The sequence below is a fragment of the Triturus cristatus genome, chromosome 3_2, assembly GCF_964204655.1.
Source record: "Triturus cristatus chromosome 3_2, aTriCri1.1, whole genome shotgun sequence".
Lineage (NCBI taxonomy): Eukaryota > Metazoa > Chordata > Amphibia > Caudata > Salamandridae > Triturus > Triturus cristatus.
Window position 1 is genome coordinate 113,005,251 of NC_140584.1, and position 17,881 is coordinate 113,023,131.

At 43.3% G+C, this 17,881-nt stretch overlaps 1 protein-coding gene across 3 annotated transcripts in view; it reads right to left on the bottom strand.

Moving 5' to 3' along the window:
• LOC146856881 (carotenoid-cleaving dioxygenase, mitochondrial-like) overlaps nucleotides 1-17,881 on the bottom strand; it is a 529,204-nt gene that overhangs the window by 149,156 nt on the left and 362,167 nt on the right. For all 3 annotated transcript variants that reach the window (XM_085647341.1, XM_085647340.1, XM_085647338.1), the window contains exon 6: nucleotides 1,448-1,576. In XM_085647341.1, the coding sequence (XP_085503467.1) occupies nucleotides 1,448-1,576 (129 nt within the window). The remainder of the gene's footprint in view (nucleotides 1-1,447; nucleotides 1,577-17,881) is intronic.

Sequence of the window (17,881 nt, forward strand, 5' to 3'; positions counted from 1 at the left end):
GTTTAAATAGTAATTTTAGCTTTTACACACCATTATTCGACAATCTGATGCTGCCATTAATATTTACAGATCAAACTATGCAGCACTGGCAAAGGTTTAATATATCTCGGTTAGGTGATTTTTATCAAGAAGAACAATTTGTTTCATTTTTGTATTTACAGGAACAATATAATTTACCTAAAGCAGACTTTTTTAAATATTTGCAAATACGCAGTTTTCTAATCACAAAAAATTTATTAAATACTAATAAAATCAAGAAAATTGATATACTTGAAAGCTGTTGGAAACAAAATAGAATTGGTGTGATTTATCAGACCATGTTAACCCGATTAGAAGATAATCTTGAGTCATTTAATATAAAATGGCAAAGTGATTTGGGTATAGAGAATGTTAATGTATCTGATGCTTTAGTTTTGTCCGATTTAGTTTTATTTAATGGATCTTTAAAAAGTCAATTTTTCATGAGTATATTTGATTTATATTATACCCCTGCTAAATTATTGAAATGGAAAGTTAACAGAGGAGATACATGCAGTCGATGTAATCTTTCTGGTGCAAATTCTGCTCATATGTTTTATTTTTGTCCTAGTTTAATCCAATTTATTTCTGAAGTTCAAAAGTTCCTAAATAATATCATGAATTCACCTGTAACACTCTCTGCTGAACTTGTTATTCTTGGTGCTCAATCAAATCCTGATAGGCTGCGGACATTTGCTGAAGACGGCTTTCTATTCATATCTATGTCTATCTTTAGATATTGTATAACTTCTCATTGGCTTGATGTTGATCCTCCTTCTTTTTTTCAATGGCAATCGAAATTGCTAAACATTTATCAACTAGAGCAATCGGTGTATTGTTTAAAGGGGAGGAAAAAGAAAGCTTTCGGTTTAAATATCTGGGCCTCTATTCGTAATTGGATTCAATCTTAAAAGGTCAAATTGTTTATTTACTTAAATGTTATTGAAGTGAAGTTTAGTTTGATCTAATTACTTATCTCAACTTTCTGTATGATTTGTAATGCTCGATCAATTATTTTTCTGCTGCTATAAAACTCAATAAAGATATTTAAAAAAAAAAAAAGATGAGGCCACTCAAATCCACGCAGGGTGGCTTTGCGTGGCTTCACCAATCTTTACGAGAGCCCTGCATCAAGCAAGTATCACTTTACGTGGCGCAAAAGTGACACAGAGCTCTCATAAATAAACCCCTAAGAGTTCAATCTATTATGTTTCTGCTTAAACACTGTGTTATTAATGATAAATAGCAACTGAGTTCAAGATATTATTAATCTTGTGTGCTCAAAATGACAATAAAGTAAAAAAAAACAACAAAAAAAACATTATGTTATTTAAGAGTTATCGATATTTCTGCAAAACAACCTTGCTGTTTAAGTCCAGTATGATAGCAGACACTCTAGCAAAAATAATGTAAGAATATTTTTTTTTACCAAAGCTGTGATAGTAGGAAGGTCTCATCTTTTCTTTTGGTGCAATGGAGCAAACTACTTGTGCCCCTTCTAGGGTATCACTGGTGTCCAACTTCCGTGGGGGAACTCGGATAATGTTGTAACTTGTACCTAAGGAAAGAAATTGTTTTAGATTAGCAAAAAGAGCACAGATAGGTTGCAGGATGGCATAGCAAGTATGATATCTACAATCACATAAAAAACTGCAAGCACTCATCTCCAACGCAAGGCTGTTCAGAGCTCCAGACAAAATGGCTGCCAGGCGTGGTTCACTGGGTTAGTAATGAGACGGACTACGGGGCTGTTTTAAATAGGATCTCTAACAAACAAGGTACTCCCTCCACAACAGTATTTAGGTGTCCTTGACTCTCTGGTAGAAATGAGTGAGCAGTCCAAGACGTGATGCAAAAGACAGAGGTTTGGCAGGTCTAGGTAGCGCATCACTATTACCGCATTCTCAAGAAAGTGTAAGTATTCGTGTACATGGTTGTGTGTTGTGTGGATCACAAAGGAGATAGTTTAAAAAAAATACCACAATAAGCTAAAAAAAGATCTCGATGAACTTATTGCATGCATGTTTTAGTTACCTACACGTTCTGTTAAGCTGCAATGACAGGTAGGAGAACCTTATGCCTCCTTGTTCGTGACACTCTTTTAGTGTAAGGGGTAGGTAGGCAGGGAGTCATTGGCCCCTGAAGAAAGCCAAGTGACCCGTATGGGCAGTCAGTCTTCGGCTGAAACATGTAGGCGATAGAACTTTTTGGGTCCAGAAACCATTATTATTACTTTTAATTATGAAATGTGTACCCGTTAAATAAAGAGATATCTGGGGATTACCGATTGTCATTTTTAACTGGAACCCTGCACTTGTCCAGAGAAATATTTGATCTCAAGCTCCCAGAAATTCCAGTTTGGTTGAGCCCACTCGGGTGGTATTCACCTACAAGAGTGTGAGGAGGCACCCAAGATGACGCATTCTGGCAGGTGAGCTGTCTCCTCTAATATCTAACAGATATTGCTGTAGGATGTTGTGTGAGGTCCTAAATTGAGGGCCCGCCAATTTTCAGTCCTTCAAACGTTTTGAGGTGTGCGTTTGATTTTGTCCGGGAGAGCGTGTGAAGGTCAATTCTCTCATTCTTTCCTTGTGTGAAAGTGTGTGCTGCACAACACCTTTAATGATATATCATATATACATCAAATCCATGGAAAGCACAATATAAAACAGAATAGACCAATTTAACACGGAAGCAGGACAATGATTTGTCAATCTCGCAATGAGAATCACAATCTCATTTCGTCACTGGGCTTCAGTTAAGGAGATTCTGAAACACCACACAGAAGGCAAACCCGGTCCTCTGACTAGCACCACCTGATGTCTGTGAACATCAAATGGATCATTTATGAACATTACGCACACGTGCTTGCGTTGTACAAAGGGAAGCAAAATATTGCATACATTCATTTACCATTAAGAAATCCTGACGGCAAAGACCAAAGGAGCTTATTTACGAACCTGGAGCCGCTGGTACATCACTTTTAATGTGGGAAAAAGTGACATGCCGGTGGCGCAAGAGGTTTGTAAATACGACCCAAAATGTGCAGCGCCACAGGAGCGCCTCTGGAACAGTTAGTAAACTCTGGTCGCAGAGTTAGCGTTACTCGGAAGCCATGCAGAGAGGTTAAACATGAAACCTGTTCAATGCCGTCTGATGCAGGTAATCACAGCACGTAATATTCACAAACATTAAAGAGAAACCATATCAATAAAGAAGGATCATTGGCCAAAGAAAAGGGATCTTTTTAGCAATATATAATTATTAAGGTTCTCAATCCTAGAGGTTTACAAACATCTGTATAACGCAAAAGAAAGAAACCACATAGGCTATGCATAATGCAACGTCTGAGGTATCTTGGTAGAAAGGGGCATTATCTCAAAGCTTGTGTGTTCGGAGAAAGGCACCAAGAAGGTACACCAGTTTTAGGGTGTCCGTGAACTAAATGCCTTACAAGCTCTAAAGCACACAGGATTCACAATTGAGGACGAAGGTCAATTGATGAAGATGAGGTGCTGACCCACTGCACATAACAAGGTCAAAAAGGGAGCAAGTTCAAAAAAGATTTAAAAAAATAATAATTTTTATAGAGAGTGGCGTACTCTCAAGACTTTGTCACTATTGTCTCAACAGTGCTTGCTGTTGGATCTGGCAGGCAGGCGATCATTGTCACTGATGCAGAGTGTGCAGGGTCAGCCGATGCTCGTGAACGTCTAGTGCCATTGGGTTGAATCTTTAGCAGCCTACCTCCTCCTCCTTCTGAAGGGTCGAACAGGCTCTTTTGGCCAATACAGGTCTTCTCACTTTGGCCGTGGGCCTCCACAAAGGGCAGTGTCAGCAGGAGGATGGACAAGCAAAGATTTCGCTGGGCTCCAAGCTTAGTGCTAGCCCAGCAGAACTAGGCAGCATTCTGCCTCAACATTTTGGAATTTACCTTCAGCAAGTGGTCTATAAAGGTTCTCAGTCCAAACAATTTTCAGTGAGCAGATGGGCAGCACTAGCTATTCACACAGCAGGAGCGTGGCAGAAGCCCACAGCGAATTAGAGTCCATGTTTCCTTACCAATTTAAAGGTCCAACCAATCATGCTGAATGACAGTTTCCTCCTCAGAGTGGATTCCTTGATAGTGAGTCTCTGACCAAAGGCAGGGGCTTAGGTAAATGCTATAATAGCTTCTCTAATAAGTGAGCATTTGGATTTTAACAGATCAATATTAAGAGATTATTTGAATTTGAATTTTAGCTTGCGTATACCATGGTTGAGCTATATAAAAACTACCCTGTCAAATCTGGGCTATTACATATTTTTAATTCGCCAGAGAAAATAACCAATTCAGTCATTGCAGGAATCAAGAAAGCATTTTATGAGTATACCCAAGAAGTTAGAATGCAAGACTCACAGCGTAAATGCTGCTGCATACATTCTGTTATGGTAAAATCTATTGATCAAATAGAATTTTATCTAACAAAGGATTTGCTGGTGAACCATAGAAGATTTTTCATATATTTTCGACTGAATATGTTACTGCAGCTTGTAGCAGGATGGCGTAGGCCACAAGACCCTCCTGCATGTTCTTGTGATGAGTTCTTTGCACAGGACACTTTACACATCATACTAATTTGCCCTAAATGGGCTTATCTGCGTCCAAAGTATTTTCGCCCATTATTTGCACATCTGAATTTCAAGCGAGACCCGCCCTTTTATAGCTACAAATTTTAGATAATTTTACTATGTGTTCATATGTATCGAGATTTTTAATAGCTGTGTATTATGCTTATGCTTGAGACTGAATCGTATAAAACATGATATTAACTGATATTTTTAATATTTTTGTTCAATCATTTTTATTGCTGGAGGAAAACATGGCGGCCGGCTAGAGGGCGGGTCACGGGGGAGCTCGAGTGCGTCTCGGAAATTCAAATTACCAGACTATAGAAAGTGAATAATGAAAACCTGATAAACTACACTGGACTACAGTAATCCAGCCATTTGCGAGTGAACCGGTGCCCCTGAGCTATCGCCATCGCTGTGGAGCTCGACAACACGGCAGAACAGCTGTGGGGGAGGGTGGCGCTGGAGCTGCAGGGGGGCCGGCGTGCTGATGTGAGGTTTCTCTTCCGGGGCAGAGGAGGAGGAACCAGGGACAGTGCTGTCGGGTTTGGAGCCGGAATCGAAGAGCGTCACGAGGGAGCCATCAGCAAAGAAGCAGGTGGAATGCAGACAGGAGAGCAGGGATGGCGCTGAGTTTTGAGCTACAGGTGAAGAGCGTCAGGAAGGAGACCCTGAGAGAGACGGCAAGAGAGGGGAGGCGAGTACAAACAAAAGTGGAAAAAAAGAGAAAGCCCTGCAGGGGGTGCAGGCATAACAGGATCGAGGAGAGTATCAAGATATACTCTTAGGAGCACAAGGAAAGGCAGAGGTGGGGGAGTCTTTGAGCTGTTGAAAACTGTGTTGGAAACTGGGGATGGTGAAGCAACAAGGAAAAAGGAGGTTAAGGTCAAAGAAGTAAGCAGGACTGGATCGTTCAAAGAGATATCAGGTAGAGAGACTATATCTCACAAAAAGATTTTAAAGAAGTCCATCCCTGACCAGAAGATTAAGGTTACTCCCTCCTCCAAGACGTATTTTAAGGTCTTGCCAAAAACTCCTATTTTAGGCAAAGCTAAGGGGGGTTTGGAAGAAGTGAGCAAGAGTCTAGAAGAAGTAAGTGGAAGGATAGAGCAGTCAAATATGGGTGATTGGTCTAGACACTTAAGTCCAAATCGCTATCAGGTTTTGGCGCCTGGACAGATGTTATGACAGAAATGACAGATTTGGTAGTCTCAGGCACTAGTGAGAAAGTAGTTGGGGGAGAAGCTGAAGGGGGCCCTGGTAATGTGGAGAGGGGGATCTTCCTGACCTGTCTGTCAGCGTACTTCTTACTACTCTCACGCTTGAAATAAAGAGTAGATTCGAAACCTCAGAGGCCAATCAGAAAGAGATCAGAGCTGCTTGTGAGATTCTGGAAAAGAAAATTGACGATTTAAGCAACAGAACATTAACATTAGAAGGTGAGGTTAAAGGCCTCAAAGAGACAGGAAAGGTTAATATGGTTGAAATTGAGAGTCTCAAAACAAGGGAGAAAGAACAGCAGGTGAGGGTTGAAAGGTTAGAGAATTTCCAAAGGAGGAATAATTTAAAGATCTTAAAAATTCCAGAGGGCAAAGAAGGAGAAGACATTAAAACCTTTACAGTGCAGTTGATTAAAAGGGAATTGCAGCTCGAGGAAACTGAGGAAGAGATTGCAAGAGACATTCAAAGGATTCACAGGGACCCTTACAGACTTAATGCGAATCGGACTAAGCCAAGGAGAATTTTAGTTCATTTTCGAACTTATACTCTTAAGGAGAAGATCTTGGCCAAGGCGCTGAGAAAAAAAACGATGGATGTGGACGGGGCCAGGTTTGAAATCAGATCTGACCTGTCTAGCGTCACCTCCAACAGACAGTGGGAATAAGGGAAAAGAATTGAGCCTGTAAAAAAGTTGGGGGCATCGGTGCAGCTGATGTTCCCTGCTTTTCTGAAAGTGATGTATAGCAATAAAATGTACACCTTTCGTTTTGTTGAGGAGGTGGACAAGTTCATTGAAACACTTCAGCCTGGGGGCTAGCAGGATGATATGAAATATGGGGTTACTATAGTGTTAAGATTAAGATATAAGATAAAGGATAATTGAGTTCTATTAAGTATAAGTATTTTTTTTTTCTGAGGCGCACTTAGGGGGACACCCACAGGGCTTTGGCCATAAAGAGTTGGGTAGGGTTTTTCAATGGGGGTGGGAGGGGGTATAGGGTGCACAGGGTGGGAAGCATAAGGGAATTTTTTTTTAAAAAGTTCTCGGAAGTCTCGTTGATATTGTACCAATGTTTGAAGTTTGATTTTAGAGATCATGGTCGAGAAAGGAACAAAGGAGCTAAATGTTCTTTCATGAAATGTGAATAGGCTTCGGGTGAAAGGCAGGTGGGAGAGGATACTACAATATTTAAGGGATTGCCCCGCACAAATAGTTTTTTTACAAGAGATGCACCTAACGGAGGAAGAATGCAGAGAGATATTTAAAACCAGGAGATGGGGTGCACAGGTTCTCCACACAAAACAGACTGCAGTTACAAAAGGGGTGGCTATTTTGGTTAACCAAGGGATGAACATCTTCCGTGGAGGGTAGCATCTCAAATATAGCAGGTAGATGGTTGGTGGTTAAAGTAAACATTTTTGGACAGAAATATACACTAGTAGGGTATTATGGTCCGAATCAGGATGATACTGGCCCATTAGAAGAACTATTTACTGAGCTTTTAAATTTTCCAGATCCAATCATTATGGCAGAAGATTTTAATGCGGTACTAGACCATAAAACAGACAGGTCTTCAAATAGTAGAGCAGTAGCTAACCCCAAGATGTCCAATTTGATACGATTAATTATGGTCCAAATGGGGCATTGTGATATTTGGCGTCTTAGGGCAGGAACCCAAGAAGGCTTCACATTCTATAACAAGAAATATAGACACCAATCACATATTGACTATTTTTTAGTAGATGATAAATTAAAGGATCAGGTTCTAGATGTGAAACATGTAGCTGTGCGCCTGTCCGACCACTCAGCAATACCATTACATATGAAGGTAGCTGAGGGGGTTGTTCAGTCAAGGTGGGCATTAGATCGAACAATATTACTAGAAGAAGGGGTTTTAGAAATCCTAAAAGAAGAAACAAATGAGTTTTTCTATAATAATCAGGGTTCATCTGCGATAGGGGTAGTATGGGACACATATAAGGCCTTTCTAAGAGGTAGACTGGGTTCTCTTGCCGCAGCAAAAAGTCGGGCATACCATAAAAAGGTGTTAGAGCTAGAGGAGCAAGTTTGGATTTTAGAAAAGAACTTGATTTCTTCAAGAACTCAGGTAGATCAGCAACAGATCCTACGTGAGATAACGAATATAAAAATAATTTGACCAGAATTTAGCAGGATAGGGTTAGGAAGAAATGGGAGTCCAGTCGATTAGCTCATTTTGAGTATGGCGAAGGCTGTGGTAAGCTGCTAGCTTGGAAGGCTAAGAATGACCAATTTAGGAATACGATTAAAGGAATTAGATGTGAGCAATCGGGAAACCTTATTGAAGACAGTCAAGGTATTGGATCGGCTTTCTTTAGGTATTTTAAGAAAGTGTATCAGGAAGATCTGAATGTGACGGAGGCAGAAGTACTGACTTGGTTAGGTCAAGAGCATTTTGACCCCCTACCAGATGAGAAGAGGGAACTGTTGAATGATGCGATACGTTGTAGAGAGTTGGAAGAGGCAATTGGGGGAGGCAAGAAAGGGAGAGCCCCAGGACCAGATGGGCTTCCTCATGAAGTGTATAAAGCCTTGGCCAGTGTATTGAGTCCTATACTAGGTGATCTTTTTAACGCAATATTTCTGACGGATGCGGTAATGCCGGAATCCTGGAAAGAGGTCATTATAACTTTCATCCAAAATTGTATGGTCTACTGGATCAAAAGCACTGCTCAGGTCAGCAAAGCAGAGATATAATCTTCCACCTTTGGCACGTGTATACTTCCCTATAAGTAGATCCAGATTCAAACATTGCTCAAGGGTCCCCACACCTTTCCTGAAGCTAAACTGTGCCGTGAAAGTATTGAGCACTCCCAGGCCCATTCTTTTAGTCTCTTGAGCATGACTTTGCTCATCACTTTTGCCGAAGAATTTAACAATGAGATTGGTCGATAGTTCTTAGGGTCTAATTTATTACCCTTCATGAAAATGGAGACTATAATAGACGTACCCCATGAATGCAGGAACGATGTCTTCGCAGCCATGTTAAAAACTCTAGCTAGGATTGGGGTCCATAGGTCAATGGCTATCTTGAAAACAACAACAGGGTCCCCATTTGGGCCTGGGACCTTGCCCCCTTTACTTCCCTTCAGGGCCCATGGCACTTCTTGGCTCGTAATATCCATAGGTAAAGGGGGCCAAATCAGCTGTTCCTTGGTTGAAACGGTAGCTGTTTCAGCCATTGGGGAGTTAAATATTCCCAAAAAATGAGCAACCCAAGCATCACAGGTGACATGGGACAACTATTCCGGGAAGGAATCATCCTTTAGAAAAGGGGAATTAACAGTGTCCCAAAATAATTTGCTATCTCATAAGTAAGCAGCGCATGACAGTTTAGACCGTGCCACATCTTGTAGTTCCTTTATTCTAGCTGAGAGCACCTCTTTGTATTTAAATCTAAGTGATTTAATCAGTGAATTATCTCTGGGTCGTTCACAAAGGGCCAATTTCAGGTCCCTGGAGGCAGTAGTACATGCATGGTTAAACCAACCTCTCAGTTTAACGGGGCCTGTCGTAAATGGGCGAGTCAGAAGGTCGTTTATTAACTTGGTGATACCAATAAAGTAACTGGTTAGGAGTAACCACATCATCTAAGCAGAGAATAATATCATTAGAATCCTTAGAGCAAATATCGTGTAAAACTTCAGTCGGGTCCATCCCATCCCATATAATGCAAACCCATTAGGTCTTATTGGGGCAATGTCGGTACCGTGACTGGAAGTTGTGCCACTGACGTTGCCCCAGAAAAAACTGACAATATAATACAGTTATGGTCGCTCAGGCCTGAACAGGCAACCCATGGTATGGTACACCACTTACATGCATTAGCGGGTATTAGGATATGGTCAATAACGGAAGCAGAACTCCTCCCTATTAAGGTTGGAATAGGGTCCCCATTACTATCGCATTTACATTGTAATAAATGTAAGTCGAACTTGGTAATTAAGGAATTCAATTGGTCGCCATAGTGTGAATAACCAATCCCAGTCTCATCAGTGACCTTGCATACCCGTGTAGCAGAGAGTCTGCATAGAAGTGTGTTAAAATATCCGGCCTAAACTATTATGAAGTTATTGGTAATCAACTGTAGTAGAGACTCCAGTCCCCCTTCAAGGGCTAAAACCACCTTACCCCAGGTGTTGTTAAAAACATTGCTATAAAAGTTGACCAAAACTGCATCCCAGCCTCCCCTAAAAGTCATCCATAAGATTAATGAATGTGGGCCTACTTTTATTTTCCTCTTTATGATTACCGGGAGCCTATTCGATATAAGGACCATAAGCCCCCCTTTTGCCCTCCCTGCTGTTGATCGCTCGGCCTCCAGCCAGTGTGTTGAGAAACCCTCAAAATAGACAGGCTCAGTGCACCAGATTTCTTGGATGCATATTACATCCAGATCACTTATAAACTCCATCCACCGTGGTGTGCCCTGTTTTTTTGCTAACCCTCCTACATTCCAGGTGGCAATTTTGTAACCGCTGTCCATCCCTAAGCCACTACTGTTTGAAGGTCTCAGGATAGGTAAAGCGGCTGCTGGGAGTGTATGATCTGCTATATCATCAGAAATTGATGATGGAGCGGCTGCTGGAGGTGTATGGACCGCTGTGTCATCAGAAAGTGACAGTGGAGCAACAAATAAAGTGACAATATTATCATGATTGCCCTTGAGAGAAATGTTTATATCCTCTTCTCTCCTTTCATAGAATGGAGGTTAATCCCCCATGTGTTGCCCTATCTCATGTCAGTCAATATCCTGGAGGTCACTCAGTAGCCAATATCTGTTAGTAACCGCCAGTGGTTGGTATGAGGGGAATACTGGGGCAGTGTAGTTGGCTGTTGATCCTATTCTACTCAATTGAGGCATGGAATGCCGGAAGTGCCTATAGAAAAAACCCAAGGGCTGTAGTGACATAGTCTGTTCTGGATGGAAATTACATGCCCCCCTCCTTATAACTCCCTTTGCCTACCTTGGTTCCCTTAAATTAATTATAATGCAATCCCCCATACAGTGTTTTCTCAGGGGGCCAATCCAGTTCACTCTCCTTGTAAACAGAATTTGGTGGGCTTCCTCAACTGGGTAACGGCAGTTTATATTGAGCCAATGAACCACTCTGTTCTTTAGTGAGTCATGGGATTCTGTTTGGCCCGGGAGCAAGGGGGAGCATTAACTTTAACTGCCACATAAGGGCAGCATTCTAGAGGTAAGTTGATGGTGACCTGGGCTTCTATTTCACTGGCATCTATTACATCAGCATTACATTCCCCTGTGAGTTTAGGAATTTGTGGTATTATCTCTAAATGTTAAATGCGTATTGTTTGCATTAGGTAGCTTGGGCTGGCACTGTACTAGGGGTATAGAGGCAAGCGGTAGTTCATGCTCCCTGGGAATGGCTTCAGTCGTGGTACCCACGGCCTGTGACTTTTCAATGTTAAAGCTTGATGTCACTATACTAGCCCTCGATAAATTGGTAATTGAAGTTTTGCTGGAGCTGGTGCCCTATCAGACACCTCCTTAAATTGCCCCATAGATGATGTGAACCTATGAAATTTTTAATTTACTTCTCCTTTTGGGAATAGGGAGGTGGTCGGGTGTTGTACTACGAGTGGATAGTGTAGCCTCCTCATTAATTTGAAATTACTAAGGCCATAGGTTGCCCTAGTCAGGCTCTCAGTTACTGATGGTGTAATTGTGCCATCAAAAGGGGAAACCAGTAGTCCCCCACCCATTACCTCCCCCGGTTAACAGCGGTGTTCTACTACATCGATCTCTTGGGAAATCACGTTAACCGCCCGCACTAGAAACAAATCAATAGTTGATCTAGTATCACCAGGTGCTGGCCTGATGTTTGTTTCTTTACATTTTAACCATAATCACCTGTACACCCACTTGGAAAGGTAGGAAAAAGAAAGAAAAAGAGAGGAATAGCATACAAAAATGGAGCACTTTGGTAAGTGTGTCACCAGCACAGAGAATAAAATGTACGCATGAGCTAACCAATTGTTAGTATAAGTGGGCAATATGGCATAGGGAATTGCTGCTCAACAGCAGATACATCACTCAGAGTTCTGTTGTGACGTTGGCAGCTCTATCAATTTCCTATAGAAAGCCTGGGACGGGCCAACAAACCACATAAGAAGTAATCAAAGTCAGTACATTTCAGTAGATTTAAGCCTCAAATGTCAGAGGCAGGGGCCCAGCCTGGCCTTCTCCGGTCAGTGACGCGCTGCGAGAGTGTGAAGCGCTTAAGATGCATTGAAAGCGGCTCCACCTGCGCTGGCTGTTAGGGATTATGGGATTTGAAGTCCCCACCGGTGGCGGTCTCACCCGTGACAGCTCTCCCTGCGCTGGTAGAGTCCAGAGAGCACCTCCTCACAGGTTTAGGGCAAGATGGACCGGATACTTCACCCTGCGTTAATGGCAAGCTTCCCAGAAATCAGCAGTTACTCTCTCGATGGTCAATCAGACAATCAGTAGCCCTCATCAGAATCAACAAATCAGTATCAGCAAGAGAAGAAAAGACGCAGCAACAGCACAACAGTAGCAACCACAACTAACCACTTACCTCCTTCCCCTGGTCTTGCTGTAGCCACCGCCTTCCACCCACACAAGGCTGTCGCAGAATGATAGTAATGGTAATAATAGCTGCAAGATGAAATGCTCAAGGCAGCGAATAAGCTGTGCATCGTCGACGTATGAGACAATGCTGATGTTGTGTGATCTGAGAATGTCTGAGAGGGTTTAGGATTGGGTAAGGTTATAGGGTGGTAAAGGTAATTTTAAGGTTTAGGGGTGGGGGAGTTTAGGGGTCAGGGATTGATAACTGAATAGGTTAGTAAAGTAAAAAATAATTGGAGTGTTTGGAGAAGTCTCCCCCAATTAAGAGAATATTAAAATGTATAATTTAAAAAAATGGGGGTGGGTGTGTGGGCAGTGTCCCACCAATTAAAGTAGAAACCTCTACTAAAAAAAACTAACACTAACCCACAAGAGTTCCAGAACTACCGGCCCATCTCCCTGTGCCCGTTCCCAGCTAAAGTCCTGGAGAAAGCAATAAACAGCCAACTCTCCAACCACCTAGAGATCAACAACCACCTGGATCCATCCCAATCGGGATTCCGTGCTAATCACAGCATAGAAATTTCTCTAATCGCAGACACAGATAACATCAGATCCCTCCTTGAATAGGGAGATACCGCAGCCCTGATCCTCCTCGACCTCTCCGCAGGCTTTGACACTGTGTCAAACTACACCCTCCTACACAGATTCCATCAGATGGGAATCCAAGGAAATGCCCTAAAATGGATCGCTTCCTTCTTCACCGAAAGAACACAGAGTGTCCGCCTCCTGCCTTACACCTCCGGCCCAAAGAACATCATCTGTGGAGTTCCCCAAGGGTCCTCACTGAGTCCAAACCTGTTCAATACATACATGGCACCCCTGGCCACACTGGTTAAATCTTACGTTATGAAAATCATATTGTATGCTGATGACACTCATCGTCTCCCTATTCTCAAACCCCACCAACAACAAAACCAAATTCCACAGGTGCCTGAACAGTATAGCCAGCTGGACGAAAAACAAGTGCCTATAACTCAAGACCGATAAAACAGAGGTACTCATCTTTGGGAGCAAAACCTCCCTATGGGATGACTCGTGGTGGCCAGCGGAACTGGGCCCCTCGCCCACTCCCACAGACCACGCAAGAAACCTTGGCATCATACTCTACAACAAGCTCACCATGACGTAACAGATAAATGCTGTCTCCTCGGCCTGCTTACTCACCCTTCGCATGCTTCGAAAAATATTCGAATGGCTCTTCATCAACAAAAGACGCACTGTCATCACCCAAGCCCTCATCACCAGTTGCCTGGACTACTGAAATTCCCTCTACGTGGACAAAACTACTGAGCATACTTTAAACCATCAAAAATGTTGCAACCATGCTCATCCTCAACCTCCTGAGAAGAGCCCACATAACCCCCCACCTCAGAGTGCTCCACTGGCTCCCCTTCAAAAATTGTGCCAGTTCAAACTGCTGACCCACGCCTATAAGGCCCTGCACAACAAAGGAATAGCCTACTTCAACCACAGACTGAACTTCCATTAACTTGGCAGACAACTACACTCCCCCTGCCTCTCCCTCGCCCACATGCCCCGCTTGCTCAAAAGCAGAAGTGGTGGCCACACCTTCTCCTACCTGGCCACCAAGAACTGGAATGGCCTCCCACTCCACCTTCAAACTGCACCCACCCTACGGAAGTTCAGAGATTGCATAAAAACCTGGATGTTCGACTGACAACTCCCAGCAGCAGCTTCCCCCCAGCACTTGGATACCCTCACGGGTTGTAAGCAGCACTCTACAAATCGGTGATTGATTAATATAAAAATAGGGGTTACACTTACCTGATTATACTTACCATTATTTTGTAAAGGCATGCATGTTAAAGGCATATGCATTCTAATGGCACTGCGTGGTAAATGCATCACGTGGCAAAGGATGCGTGATAAAGGTATGAGTGGTAAAGGCATTCATTGTAATATCATGCAACCATGCCACACATGTTTGAGTTAACAGGGGTATCTGAGTACTTCTTGTAGCAGGAGATCTTGTGCACCAGCCTGTGCAGTCAGGGCAAAAGTATATTCACTTTAGATCGAGTTGCATTAGGGTCTATAGAGGAAGAAATATTTTAAGGATCTTCACAATTAACGGTTACCCATTCAAGACCAGAAATGTGGGAGCATATTTGTGAGTGGGGATGCGAGACAACCTCCTGTACCAGACAGACCAGATTGTTGCTACTTCCAAGGCCTTGCAGCTGTGTGCTTCTTTGTTTGGTGATGGGTACCTGGGCAATTTACCTGCTCCCAGAAGATGCTGTACCCTGATTGGTCAAACCAGATGTAGTTGATGGGACGGTGCTATACCCTGATTGGTCAAACCAGAGGTAGTTGATGGGACGAAGCCTCCAGAAACTTCTACTGTGTATTAATGTGTGTCTGTTAGTATAGTTGAGCAGATCCTGACCTAACTCTGCTGACTGTCCCTACTTGCGGTGTTGAGCTTCATGCTGGAACACCTGTGCCTAGTTCCTCTGAACCTTAATTTGGTTCAACAGATGCTGACACCTTCTTCTTTAAATGCCTTATTTACATTAGGGAAGTTCCTATATTGAACTAATTAATTTTCTATTTTATATATATATGATGAATTGATTTACCGATTAACTTATACTACTGACTAAAGTTGTTAATAAACATTCATGGTTTGGACAAAACCTCTCTGCCGTTTTTTTCAGAGCCAAATTGGTTTCGCTGAAATGGAAAGATTGTGTTGATGCTACCCCCTTTCATATTTTTTTAATCGACAATGAGTGGTCCACATGACCAGTGCGCAATCTGATAGCTGACTATGCAAGAGTATTGAGGGCCAAAACACAAAGGCAAGCTGTCTTCCATCCCTTGCAGAACACGTGTACAGCATGTCTTTACCAGTTCAAAACTGGCCCAATTTGCAAAACATAGGCCTCTGGGTAAGCTATCTATTTCACTCATGGGTGCCACTTTTATTTTGGTGTCTGAAACTATTTTCTGTCCCAGTTCAACCCTGATAGTCTTGATTCAAAACAATGAATTTCTTTGGTAGAAGAGAGACATGTTAAAAGGCAAACACAATGCAGACTTCCAAGTAATACAGGCATGTCTTACTATGTTTTACATACCACATTTTATTTTCTTGTGGGTACAGTGTTCAGCTCGGAAAAGCGGTAAGGAAGTATAATTTGTCAGGAGCATTCACTACCCACCTAATGAAACTTTTTCGTGGGAAGTCAGTCACAAACAGAAATTGAGACTATAAATATTTATGGTCAAATGTGTCCACTTTTTTATTTCGTTCGATACCAGCAACATTGGTGAATGAAAATACAGCTGGGAAAACGTATATTTGAAATGGAGTGAATTGAAGGCACGTGTACAGCAGATATACTTTCGCAGCCATTTACTCACTACAGGGAATATGTATTCAATTTTTAGAACAGAAGTGGAGATGCCACAGAACTAGGAACAGGTTGACAAAAATGGTAGAAGCCATGACGAAGAGGTGTGGCGCCGCGGCCAGGGCGACTGACTCCGGAATCTGGGGATCACGGTTCAATCCCCGGCGCCGGCAGCAGATTCGCCCAGCACCATGTGACTCTGGGCAATAGCTTGCTTAATCTTCCCGACGGCACCCAGCGCCTAGAGACCCTTACGGGTGATTGTTCGCGCTTAATAAATGTGGATTATTATGACAACAAAGATGTAGTGTCCTGAGAGATAGGGCACTAGGACCTCGGAGAGGGCAGAGGGCAGAGGGCAGGACAGGTCACCGGACACCAGTTCCGGTCAGGGGAAGCGAGGGGAGAACACAGGAAGCAGGGAACGATATAGGACGTGCAGCGTGCTGGCTGCAGATGATGTACAATAAAGAAATACCGACTAACCTGGTGTTGTGGTGATCCTTGCACCAGAAGTGACGCGACAACTGGCGACGAAGGTGGGATCGAAATCCACGCATCGCGGCGACTGTCGGAGCCCACCCGGTTGCGGAAATAAAGTCGGAGCCAGGAGCCCACCCTGGTCCGAAGTGCCCAGCAGAAAAGAACATCGTTGCGGGAGCCCACCCCGGCGCTGCTAACGCAAGTAAGAGCAGCGCGAAACTAAAATTGACGAGGCAGCCGAGAAAAAGATTAAAATCCCTCCCGCGCGTGAGTTTCAACGAACTCTCGCGAGAGGAGGCGGCCATTTTAAAGTCAGGCAAATTGGTCCAAGATAGACGGCGGCCATTTTGAAGGGTCAGGCAAAGTCCCGAACAACGCGAAATCGCGCGAGAGTGCGGCAGCCATCTTGGAGTCAGGCAAATTGGGCCAATAGCAGCACAGGAAAGCCGGGAGGCCATTTTAAAGTCAGGCAAAAAGGGAAAATAGACTAAAAGGGTCTAAATTAAAGGAGAAACAAAAGGAAAAGGTGCCAAAGAAAGAAAATAGCACCAGAGGAACAAGGAAGAAGAGGAAAATAAATAAATAAATAAATAAATAAAACAAAATAAAGGAAGAATGGGTGACGAAGAGACAAGGAGCACACAAGCTGTGTTCCGCAGGCCACTGCCATTTAATATATCGGAACCGCAAGCAGGCATCAGATGGGAGAGATGGCTACGACAATTTGAACGCTACATGCGCGCAACGGACTTCGTAGAGAGCAAACAACTAGATCTGCTGGATTACCTTGCGGGAGATGAGATAGAAGACTTAATGATGACACTCCCGAGTGAAAAAACGGCGGATTACAAAGGCGCGAAAGCGTGCCTCACGGAGAAATTCGACCCCCAACGCAACATCGATTTTGAAAGGTACACGTTCCACACAGCATGCCAACAACCAGAAGAGAGCATGGATGACTTCGCGACAAGATTACGGAAGCTGGTGACATACTGCGAATTCAATAAATTTGACAATGAAGAAGCAATACGAACGCATCTCATCGTAGGGTGTCTGTCAGTAGAGTTCAGAGCACGCATCCTAAAAGAACCAACAACACTTGAAAAAATACTGACGATGGCCCGCACAGAAGCACGGGCCACGGAACATGCCAAACAAATACAAATAGGCAAAGAAAAAGGAACAGCAATGGCACATCGGATGACGGAAAATTTCAAAAGGAACGACAACAGGGAGCAACAACATCCCAGGAAACAAGCGGTCACATGCTACAGATGCGGCCTTGATTTCCCACACATTGGCACCTGCCCAGCAATGGGCCAGAAATGCAGAAAATGCAACAGGGACAACCATTTCGCAAGCACCTGCATGAGCCGGCAATTCAGGAACGAGAGGGGACGAACAGCCAGACCAAGGACGACAGGCACAAGACACGCCCGACACATGGAGACAGCAGAGAGAGGCTCGTCTGAAGAGTCGGATGAACAGACGACGGCTGGGAGAGAAGCA